Genomic DNA, 12,532 nt, shown 5'->3' on the forward strand with positions numbered 1-12,532 from the left:
TCAGTGTTACAGTAGAAAGTGAGAATAGAATTGGTGTGTGTAAGAGCCGATCTTAGAAAGTTAATGCTTTTCAGTTAGACTCATATTAGTGTTTGCTTAATTTGAATAGAATATAATTTTCTTTCATTGCCATAGACAATGGTATAGTCTTTTACCCGCTGTAAGTTAATAAGAGAAAGTAGAAAGTGAGAGTAGAATTGGTGTGTGTAAGGGCCGATGTTAGAAAGTTAATGCTTTTAACACTAGAATTACCAAAGCCTACAAAAAAACTTGTAACCTTAAATCCCTTCGCACCTCTCCATCAGCATCTTTTGTCTTGTAAATGTGCCGATCAAGACAAGAGGCAAGCAGCCTACTTTTCCATCCCATCCCCCCACCGCTGCAGAACAGGCACAAAGTTCTCCCAGCAAAGCCTTGATTATCTGGGAGTCAGGTACCTAGAGTTGTATAGAGAAATAATAGATAGTATTTGGAACACATGCATTTCATGTGTGGTCCATTTCTACAACAATCTATGTAAACACATCGTTAAAACAGAAGTGTTTTTCATGTTTTAGTAATAAATGACAAAATGTACACATGAACTGTATAATGTATGAAGGCTGAAATCCAAATATCAAATAAACACTTCACTAAAGGTGCAAGTGCAATACGACAGCTTCCGTGATGCAGCGGTAAGACCTGCTGACTTGTGATCAAGAGGCCACGGGATCGATCCTGGGTGACACGCAAATTTACAGTTTGGTGCATACTAATTCAGCGTGAGCAGGAACGCTCAATAAAACTGAATAGAAAAAATTCAAGTGACAATGAGATACGAAAAAGGCACATTCACCAGCGTTTGTGTGGCAGCTTTTATCCCTCCAGATCAGAGAATTTCCCGTTTCATTGTCTCAAAACACCACTCACATCTATAGTTATTCCCAGTTTTAAATTAAAACTAACAGTGTCAGATCTGTGGTTGTTGAATCGTGGTCGTGACTAAGAAAATAAAAGTACTATAAATTTACACCAGCTGTTACAGACGCAAATCAAATGTATTTTCTATTGCATAATATTAACAATAAGAGCAGCTCACTACTCAAAATGGTAAATTTGCCCGGTATCCAGGATCGATCCTACAGCCTTTTGATTACAAGTCAGCAGTTCTTACCGCTGCACCACGGAAGCTGTCATATTAAAATTGCATCTTTTGTGAAAGTGTTTATTTGATATTTGGACTTCAGTCTTCACACGTTATACAGTTCATGTCTACATTTCATCATTTATTACTAAAACATGAAAAACATTTCTGTTTTAACGATGTGTCTACATGGATTGTTGTAGACACGGAACACACATGAAATGTAGGAGAGGTGCGAAGGGATTTAAGGTGGGCGGATTTTCGAGTTTCTTTGTAGGCTTTGGTAATTGTAGTATTAAGTTAAACTCATATTAGTGTTTGCTTAATTTGAATATAATATAATTTTCTTTAATTGCATAGACAGTGGTATAGTCTTTTACCCCCTGTAAGTGAATAAGAGATTTGCTATAACTTAGATGCAGTGTGTTAATTGAGTCAGTTGTCATTTAGAATAGGTCCCAGTGCTAGCAGGAACTGAAGACCCATTTACAGCATGAAAATGGGATAGGCATACAGTTTTTGGATTGTAGCTGCATGTACCCAAAATTACCAAAGTTTTGCAGCACTGAAATGATTCCGCAAAACATATATCTTTGTTTTAAAAAGTTTAGTAAAATTTCAAAGTAAAACGGTTCACAAAAAAAATAGAGAAAAATTAATATACCAAAGAAAAGAAAGTTCTCGTTTAGAAATGGTGCATCTGTATAAGTAAAAAGAAATTAAGCAAGATTTTTAAGCTTTAAGCAGAACTTTTCTTAAACAAGAACTACAGGGTGATAACACTGCTCTCTCTGCTAGGTAAGATCCTTGCTAGGGTCGTCCTCAAAAGGATCCATGATCACTTGTTCACAAATCAGTGACCGGACCATTCTGGTTTTACGTCTAAGAGATCTACCATTGACCGGATACTGGCGCTGAGGGTACTCATGGAGCATAAACCTGAATATTGGCAGAGTTTCTTTGTAGCCTTTGTTGATTTTCATAAAGTGTTCAACTCAGTTGATCGAGGTACCCTGTGGGACATCCTGTGGCTTTTTGCGGGATCTCTTCAAGGTTACTGGATATCGTGGCCGGCCTGTACAGTGGTAATGTGAGTGCTGTGCAGAGTGGATGTTGAATTTGGGGTTTGTCAGGAGTGTGTTGTTGCTCGTATTCTGTTCATTGCTTGCATGGACTGGGTGTTGGGCAAGGTCATGGGGTTCAGCCGCTGTGGGGCATCAGTTGGTGAAGAAAGATTCACTGGTCTTGACTTTGTTGACAATGCTGTGATCTTCGCGGAGTCAATGGACGCTCTAATCGGGGTTTCGAGAGATTGACCAAGGAGTCTGAGTGTTTGGGCTTGCGATTGTCCTGGATATAAACCAAGATCCAGGCCTTAAATAACCTCATAGGCACAGCCATCAGCAGTGTGTATGTCTGCTGGGAGAGTGTTGACCTTGTCGAGAGGTTTACTTACCTCAGCAGTGATATTCAAGTCTCTGGTGACTCTTCCTTTGAAGTCAGTAGACGGATTGGGAAAGCATGGGGCGTCATGAGGTCATTGGAAAGGGGTGTGTGGTGCTCCCAATATCTATGCAAAAGGACAAAGGTCTAAGTCTTTAGAGTCCTAGTGCTTCTAGTCCTCCTATATGGTTGTGAGACATGGACAATATCCAGTGACCTGAGATGAAGACTGGACTCCTTTGGTACTGTGTCTCTTCAGAGAATCCTTGGGTACCGCTGGTTTGACTTTGTATCAAACAAGCAGTTGCTCATGGAGTCCCAAATGAGCCACATTACCTGCATTTGAAGGGAGCATCAGTTACGGCACTACGACCATGTGGTGCGATTCCCAAAGGGTGATCTGGCTTACAGGAACCTCATTGTTTAGGACCCAAGTGGCTAGACCAGGCCAAGGGGACACCCACACAACACCTAGCTGCAGCAGATAGAGGTTCATTTCCGCAGGGTGGAACTGGACCGAGTGTCTGACTGAGGGGTTGCCAACCAGGATCCTGAGCTGTTTTGTCATGTGGTGGGTGCGGCAATGCGCTGTACTAGTGCATGCTCCCCAACCTGACCTCACTATATCAATAGAATGCCAGTTTCCCAAGCATACAGATGAAAATGACAAAGTTGACAACACCTACCCATGCATGGTAGGAGAAACAGAAATAGAAAAAGAAAGATAATTGAAAGAGGCTAGGAGGACAGAGGGAGAAGAACAACTAAGAACAAATATAGTTAATGCACCAATAAAGGTCTTATAGGGCAATGTAGGAGAAGGATTGCTCTGGGAATAATTGGGCCAGACCAGAATTATCAGTATTAAAGCTAGATGATTCTTACTGCTTGGAAGCTCCAAAAAGTATTAGGTTAAAAAAGGAAGATTTCCTGTGAGCAAGTGAGGAAATTAGTAGACAACCAACATAAGACTATTGCAGTTTTTGCTGTGAAATCATAAAGGGAAGTGCAGAGACGTCCAGTAAAAGAAAGATGTGTGAAAGAAAATTAAAGTTTTGCATTTGTTTTGTATTTGTTTACACCTCTGAAAAATCACATTATAACAATTATTTACTGTCGTAAAAGTCCTGCCTAATTTCAACTGATCCTTACATCACACTCAGCTCTTACTTAATTAAAAATGTTTTGAAAAGTATAGTAATGTCAAACATTTTTTATTTTTATCTACCATTTACCTACAGGTGTGCGGATCCTACATCTGATACCAACTCCATTCCCTGATGTTTGGCACACTTTTAATGACAATGAACAGAATCTGGACAGAGACACCATTGAAAACCTGAATAAGATTTTGCAAGTGTTTGTGCTTGAATACCTGAAGTCCTGAAGCTGATTTTGGAGAGTACCCTGATGTATTTTCAAATCTGCACTTTAATTACAATTATTTTATTGGATTAAATTGCAGAAGTTAACTGAAATTTCACCTAAATGTTTTTATATATATAAATGCAGTATACTGTATATACATACAAACATGCATTTTTTCAGTTTCGAAAGTTTTAATTCTTGCCTTATTGAAAGTGTAACATGTGTTGTTCTTCACTATACTGTATATATATTTTTTTCACTTCCTGATTCTAAATTGATTATTTTTCTTTGGATAAGCAATCATTATATATTAATATTCAGAACTTTTTTATGATGATTAAAATAATAAAGAAAAATAATAACATATTTGTATTGGTTGACACTTGCTTACCAGTAAAAGAAGTATCACATTTATTATAGAACAGTACATTATTTGTGCAAATTATTATTTTATGATAATATGTGTTTTGTTTAAAAAATATATTAAGACAAGTGATTTAAATATGTCCTGCTATCCTCAGAATAAATCATCTGTTTTAAATTTAGGGTCAGAGTTACTGTCTTTAGTAACACTTGTTAAAATGAATAAGCTAAAAATAATAATAAATAGTGATCTCCAGTTGAAACATTGATTTATACAGGTTGCTGAGATAGTCTAATGTAATATTAAGGCTAAAGTACAATAAAATGATGGAATTGTAGAATTTTTATTAGAGATTAAAATATTGGAGTAAAACTCAGATGGTGGAAGATCACTGCTGTTAATGTTTCAGCAGAAAAGAAGAGACAGTGTGCCTATGAGGTTAATATGTGTATTGTACAATTGTAGGTGATATACTGTGTTTATCTTTGGAAACTATTAATGGAGGACAACTAAGAATGAAATCCTGTCATGTATAGACAGGGATGGAGTACACAGAGCCTGAACCATTGCTACTAAGAAACACTGCTGATCTGTCTTTATATAAGAAATAGTCCTGGATGACATCTGTAAGCATGTGATGTTTCTGCACAATGTAAATAAATGAAGGAGGAACCAGTTTGTATTGCGAGTAGAAACACAGTCTGCTTTTTTTGGTTTACCTCACTCCTTTATATTTAAATAAATATAATATATGCTTTAATTTGTTACCTACCATTGCATACATTGAACCATGGATATTGTTTGTTGTTAAATTAAATATAAAAAGACAAGTGTTTCAGGTATGTTTGAGATGTTTATAAGTTAATTTTTGAGAAAGTAACTTATTTGTATACGTGTGTAAAAAAGAAAATTTTTGTCATTTTTAAAGTGGAAAAAGAAAACCAAAAGCAGTCTTAGTAGAAGAATTTTTTATCATTATTTTATAAATTTTTGCCGCATGCATTGCATTATAACATCACTTTCAGGCCATGATGCAACAGAACAGATTCAAACAATGACTTTGCAATCTATCCTCAGTTTTTGATGGTTGAAATAAGGATTTTCTTAATGAGTCAGTGTTTCTAATTTGCCAAATGTACTTTTTTTCTCGATTTTTGAGTACTTTGTCCAGATTTTATTGTTCTAGTAGTTTTGAAAAGTTTGCAAAAAGCAAGAGAAGCCTTTTATGTGTATGTGGAATTGCTTCCTTTTGAAGAACTAATCATTTGCAAGTATTTAGGCTCCTTTTAATATAATCTTGCAATGTATCCATCTTATCATTTAAGCATGTTCTGACATTTTTTTAAGTTAAGAAAAGAGAAATTTCAAAAAAAAGATTGTTGTTCTGCAGGTGTGTCAGTTTGGGTAAACACTGACAAGTAACTGTATAACACAGTTCTCTAAATAGGGACTATATTGCTATATGGGCATCAAAGTGAGAAGGAGACACTTGGAGACTGGCAGAAAGACAAACCTTTCACAAACTATTAGGTGACGGGTTAGGTTATTTCTGCATTAGAGGAGAAGTGGCATAGAAACTACAAGGATTGCCTGTCTCTGTGTTTAGAAATTGGTGCTCAGGGATGCAGAAGTATTTGGAGACAGCAGATGGGAAACTGGTAGGACAGCTGTGTTACTTTCAAAGGGCATTGTTGACCACAAAAGTAATATCTGGCAGGAATTTAAAGACCACTGCTTACTGTGGGCAATTGAGCTTAAATTTGGCTCATCTGGTTGAGAAGGTGTTTAATCAGAAATAATAAAGAGAGAAGGATAAAGGCTGGGAGGTTGTATCCAGCATGGGGCACATGCTCCATTGGGAATGTTTTAGAATTAAAGCTTATACTTCGAACCTGTACAGTGCATCCGGAAAGTATTCACAGCGCATCACTTTTTCCACATTTTGTTATGTTACAGCCTGATTCCAAAATGGATTAAATTCATTTTTTCCTCAGAATTCTACACACAACACCCCATAATGACAACGTGAAAAAAGTTTATTTGAGGTTTTTGCAAATTTATTAAAAAAAAAATTGAGAAAGCACATGTACATAAGTATTCTCAGCCTTTGCCGTGAAGCTCGAAATTGAGCTCAGGTGAATCCTGTTTCCCCTGATCATCCTTGAGATGTTTCTGCAGCTTAATTGGAGTCCACCTGTGGTAATTTCAGTTGACTGGACATGATTTGGAAAGGCACACACCTGTCTATATAAGGTCCTACAGTTGACAGTTCATGTCAGAGCACAAACCAAGCATGAAGTCAAAGGAATTGTCTGTAGACCTCTGAGACAGGATTGTCTCGAGGCACATATCTGGAGAAGGTTACAGAAAAATTTCTGCTGCTTTGAAGGTCCCAATGAGCACAGTGGCCTCCATCATCTGTAAGTGGAAGAAGTTCAAAACCACCAGGACTCTTCCTAGAGCTGGCCGGCCATCTAAACTGAGCGATCAGGGGAGAAGGGCCTTAGTCAGGGAAGTGACCAAGAATCCGATGGTCACTCTGTCATAGCTCCAGAGGCCCTCTGTGGAGAGAGGAGAACCTTCCAGAAGGACAACCATCTCTGCAGCAATCCACCAATCAGGCCTGTATGGTAGAGTGGCCAGACAGAAGCCACTCCTTAGTAAAAGGCACATGGCAGCCCGCCTGGAGTTTGCCAAAAGGCACCTGAAGGACTCTCAGACCATGAGAAAGAAAATTCTCTGGTCTGATGAGACAAAGATTGAACTCTTTGGTGTGAATGCCAGGCATCACGTTTAGAGGAAACCTGGCACCATCCCTACAGTGAAGCACGGTGGTGGCAGCATCATGCTGTGGGGATGTTTTTCAGCGGCAGGAACTGGGAGACTAGTCAGGATAAAGGGAAAGATAACTGCAGCAATGTACAGAGACATCTTGGATGAAAACCTGCTCCAGAGCGCTCTTGACCTCAGACTTGGGCGACGGTTCATCTTTCAGCAAGACAACGACCCTAAGCACACAGCCAAGATATCAATGGAGTGGCTTCAGGACAACTCTGTGAATGTCCTTGAGTGGCCCAGCCAGAGCCTAGACTTGAATCCGATTGAACATCTCTGGAGAGATCTTAAAATGGCTGTGCACCGACGCTTCCCATCCAACCTGATGGAGCTTGAGAGATGCTGCAAAGAGGAATGGGCGAAACTGGCCAAGGATAGGTGTGCCAAGCTTGTGGCATCATATTCAAAAAGACTTGAGGCTGTAATTGCTGCCAAAGGTGCATCGACAAAGTATTGAGCAAAGGCTGTGAATACTCATGTACATGTGATTTCTCAGTTTTTTTATTTTTAATAAATTTGCAAAAACCTCAGGTAAACTTTTTTCACGTTGTCATTATGGGGTGTTATATTTAACTTGCTTTAAAGTGCACTCCTAATATACAATTTAGTATATATAAAGTAATATGTACATACAGTACAGTTGACGAGAAGCTAGGGAAAATACAATTGTCTTACAATTCTTCAGTGAGTTTTTTGACAACTGTATGTCTAACTTTGGAGGAGTCAGAGGCATTTCTCTTAGGAATCAGAGTTCTTCCACCTGTGCAAGGGGCTCTTGGGTCCATGAGGCTGTGACAAGCTTTATACTCACAATTTCAACTGACCATTACTATATATAAATCATCCTGTGTTCTACCAATTCAACACATTCAGTGAGCTATTTGCAGATTCTGCTGATCAATGCTGTATAAAGATTAAGATCTCTTCCACATATTTAGCAAATTCTGTATTACCTACTTTTAAATTCTGTCAGTTTGGAACAAGTACACCTACTCTAATCACTAAATGTTTTTTAATGTTCTTAGATTGTCACATCACCCTGAAAGAGATGTCTGCCAGGTATATTTAATTTTTTGTGACTTTTTGAAGGTTTTAGAATATGAAGAATTCATATTAAAGGTTTTTTTGTGCTAAAGGCAATTGTTACAATTGATAAAATATTTAACATACAATGCCATTTTATTTTTAATGGACACCGTCATTTTGTACTTATCTTGTGTGTGGTACTTGTCAGTACCTGATCTGAGCCCCCTGACTGCTTTGCTTCACGCATGCAAAGAACTTTCACACATGCATACAATAAGTATATTTCAACTCGCACTTTACAGTGCTGCTCAATCTGTTGCAAACATTCGTGATAATATGCAGCTTCACTATATGATCGGCACCCCAGGTGGATTTACACCCCATCCCCATGCACTTAAAGAAAAAAAATTCTTTCTCTTCCTGTAAGCATCCAGTTTCTGGCCTGTATTCTGTATTGTATAACTCCACTTATAACCTTCTCCCATTAATTTCAGCTTAGCTCAAATAATTTTCTCGTGCCTTTACTCCTCCTGCCTTGGTGACTATATTTCATAATGTTAAATGCTATTTCTGAAATCCTTATTATCAACAAATCCAGTTAAAGTTTGTTCATAGACTTTACCCTTCTCTCCATTAGTGCTAACTGATGGGTCTTGAACCTGAACCACTTTGTCACTTTTGCACATTGAATGTGCACTTTTCTCTACATGTTCAGGTTCTGCCCTCCTATTTTTTTTCACTTTTAACCTTTCTTATACTGTTCATTGTCTTCATTCCAATCTGTTCATATTTCAATATTACCTGAAACTCTAATCCTTTTAGATCTGTCCTACCTACGTGTCACCTCTTACCAGCAGAACCTTATCTGTTTAGGGAGACTTGCCGCTAAACGACTTTCTTAACACTGTGGAAATGCCTAGACACTGTTGATAATTGAGCATCTATATTTTACAGTTTGTTACACATAGAGAATTCTGTATCTTGTATTAACAAACCTTCAAAGAAGACTATTGAGGGCTGCTCTATCCCTGTTCAGTCTTTTAAATCCTGGATGTTTACTAATCCTTAATGCTGCTGTTGGTTCAGTGCTTCCTAACTTGGAATGGGGGTGCTGGTTGGGTATTTTGGTGTGGGAGGGGGCTTTTTCAGGCATGGGTTCCATTTTAAACGTTCTGTGCAATTTTAATTTACTGTTTTTGAAATATTTAATAAATAGTTGATCATAAAAAAAAACTTTATGGCATGGCCCAACTGCGGATACACAAATCACAGTATTTTCATTTGAGGGGTGTATTAGCTGAATATTCATTATATGTTGTGTCTTCACTGCTGTATTAAGTATGATACACTCCTCACTATTACCACCAATTTTTATCATCCAAAACGCACATTTCTGTTATGGCTATTGCAAGACCACTTTCATTTTGCTTACTTGGAAATTTTTTGCTCCTTTTTTTCCTTACACAAACAAGCTAGATCAAATCAAATCAAATTACAAAATAAGAAAGAATAAAATACTGGATATATTACCAAAAAAGTTAATTTAGTGCACTTGTGTGTGAAAAAAGGGGCTACAAATAAGACAGTAACTTAAGTCATAAAATAAGAGACACAGATTGGGCTGTGTTGTAAAAGAGAATCACATTTAAACACAATGGCACAAATCAGGGGGTGCAGATTGGGTAGTGATAATGATTGCCATGCTGCTGTACAGGACAACATGAAATCACAACCTGTGATGTCACAGTATAGGCTATTAAGGTGGTCATGCACTTCCTAATTATCTAAGACTGGACTGAAACTTCTTTGAGAGTGTTTGTATAGTCATATCTGCATGGTTTCAGAATTTGTGCAACGGTATTTTGACCATGTCTTTGTGTAGTGATTTAGCTGTGATGGCATATAGGAAAGATTCATGGCTTTGGCCTTTGCTCTTTCTCTTGATCTCTATTTAAAATAAAATCTCTGCATTTTCACTCTTAAGTCATTACAATGATTGTGGTGCTGATTATTGTTTCTTATATTTGATGTTTTTTACACTGCACTACTTCATGGTGTGCATGACTCACATTTCTTCCAACCTTGCCTACATTGTACTTTGTATTATTGTTCAAAGTTTACAAGTACATACTGACACTTTTTTGGTTTAGCATACTTATTATTACATTTTGAATATAAAAAGTGTACTAAAAAAGCCAAAGAACTAAAGCTAGTGCTGAAAAACAGTACAGAGCAGAGATGCTTTGGTTGTAGACTTTTAATCTGCATGTCAATGCAGCTTTATAGAAATGAGCAACTGCACTGTCATTATGGCATCACTGGGAATTTCTACGGTCTGCATACGTTCCATTTATAGAGTTGGACCCAACTGACCACAAACTTTTACAGATGATGCCAAGTCATTTTGGGATAAAAAACTGAGTATTTAATTATGCTCAGTATTACAAAGATAAGCAATTACCCTGAAGTTTGGCACTTTCTAAAATGCAGCTGGTGTTTTGATTTAGGATTTAAAGCTGAAGAAAGACTATGAGCTTAAAAAAAATGTAATTGGTTAATCAAAAATACTTCTAACAAAAATTTATTAAAATCTATTCAAAAGAAGAATGTAAAAATATATAGCAAAAACAAAAGGCCAGCCAATACTAAAGGCAAACATACCAAAAAAATGCCAAAATTTACAAAGGCAACAATACAAAATGTGGTAGAGAGGAAAATGTCAGGTAATACAAAAGGCCAAGATACATGAGCTTAGCCCAATTTGACTAAAATTTTTAGAGAGGTGAGAGAAGGGAAGCCAGTGTCAAAGAAAACAAATAATTGACTGTGGAACTCCTGCATCCGATTGAAGCTCTGAGAAGGTTGGGCAAATCCTGTTAAGCCAATCTGCATAATTAGAAGTCCTCACCCCCAAGGCTTAATATGAAGAGGTGTGGGTAATAGGAATACTAAAACAGAAATACAAAGCATTAAAAATTACAAAATGATTAACAAAAAATAGAAGTGATTAATAAAAATAATTGAATTAACAAAGGGATCAAAAAGAATATTACAAAATGATTAATAAAAAAAGTATAAATAAATAAGAAGTGTTACAAGACAGGTAGAGTGCCTTTATTTTTCCAAGAAAAGGAAAACAGTAGACCCTGGAAAAAAAAACTGAAAATGGGTCAGAAGGTGAACCTCAAATAATTAAACAAATATTGTCAAAACTAAGAAAGTAAGCCTAATGAACATCCAAACCCAAAACATGAACCAAAATCAAAGTCAAGAAACAGTCAAAAGTTCATAGCCAATGAATTTGAAACCTAACACTTTAAATAGCGCAAGTAGTAGCAACAACTCTCAAACAGTGAATGTGCTGAGGAGCTGGTTTAAGTGTTGTCGCTTCAATAATGTCACAAAACATTACCTTAGGTTCCTAGAAACCTAGATACACATCCTTGCACAAAATGGTGACATCCGTATATTTTATTTTTTGCTCAAACCAACAAGATGAACTGAAATACCGGACACTTGCAGGGCATTGTTTACATGCTGCAGTGTTTGGGATAAAATGTCAGAAACTCCCTTAGTCTGCAAAGTAATTGGTGGACATCCCTGGAAATGTGCAGAATGTATTTAAATATAGTAGACACTACAAGGCAAGTAGTGTAATTAAAATGAACTGCTTGGCGTCCTGCATAAATACGTATAAATGTCATCTTATAATTCATTATGAATATTTATTTATTCCTGATTTTGGACCTACAGGTGCTGGTCATAAAATTAGAATATCATGACAAAGTTGATTTATTTCAGTAATTCCATTCAAAAAGTGAAACTTGTATATTAGATTCATTCATTACACACAGATTGATGTATTTCAAATGTTTATTTGTTTTAATGTTGATGATTATAACTGACAACTAATGAAAGTCCCAAATTCAGTATCTCGGAAAATTAGAATATTGTGAAAAGGTTCAATATTGAAGACACCTGGTGCCACACTCTAATCAGCTAATTAACTCAAAACACCTGCAAAAGCCTTTAAATGGTCTCTCAGTCTAGTTCTGTAGGCTACACAATCATGGGGAAGACTGCTGACTTGACAGTTGTCCAAAAGACGTCCATTGACACCTTGCACAAGGAGGGCAAGACACAAAAGGTCATTTCTAAAGAGGCTGGCTGTTCACTGAGCTCTGTGTCCAAGCACATTAATAGAGAGGCGAAGGGAAGGACAAGATGTGGTAGAAAAAAGTGTACAAGCAATAGGGATAACCGCACCCTGGAGAGGATTGTGAAACAAAACCCATTCAAAAATGTGGGGGAGATTCACAAAGAGTGGACTGCAGCTGGAGTCAGTGCTTCAAGAACCACCACGCACAGACGTA

The 12,532-nt window shown here is 37.2% G+C and overlaps 1 protein-coding gene across 1 annotated transcript in view; it reads left to right on the forward strand.

The window, feature by feature from the left end:
• The window catches only part of qpct (glutaminyl-peptide cyclotransferase), a 54,798-nt gene extending 49,950 nt beyond the window's left edge, over positions 1-4,848 (forward strand). Inside the window, exon 7 of the mRNA XM_028797415.2 lies at positions 3,808-4,848. Coding sequence (XP_028653248.1) covers positions 3,808-3,953 — 146 coding nt within the window. The 3' untranslated portion in view covers positions 3,954-4,848. The remainder of the gene's footprint in view (positions 1-3,807) is intronic.
• Positions 4,849-12,532: the final 7,684 nt, after the last annotated feature.

This window comes from Erpetoichthys calabaricus, chromosome 3, assembly GCF_900747795.2.
Source record: "Erpetoichthys calabaricus chromosome 3, fErpCal1.3, whole genome shotgun sequence".
NCBI classification, from domain to species: domain Eukaryota; kingdom Metazoa; phylum Chordata; class Cladistia; order Polypteriformes; family Polypteridae; genus Erpetoichthys; species Erpetoichthys calabaricus.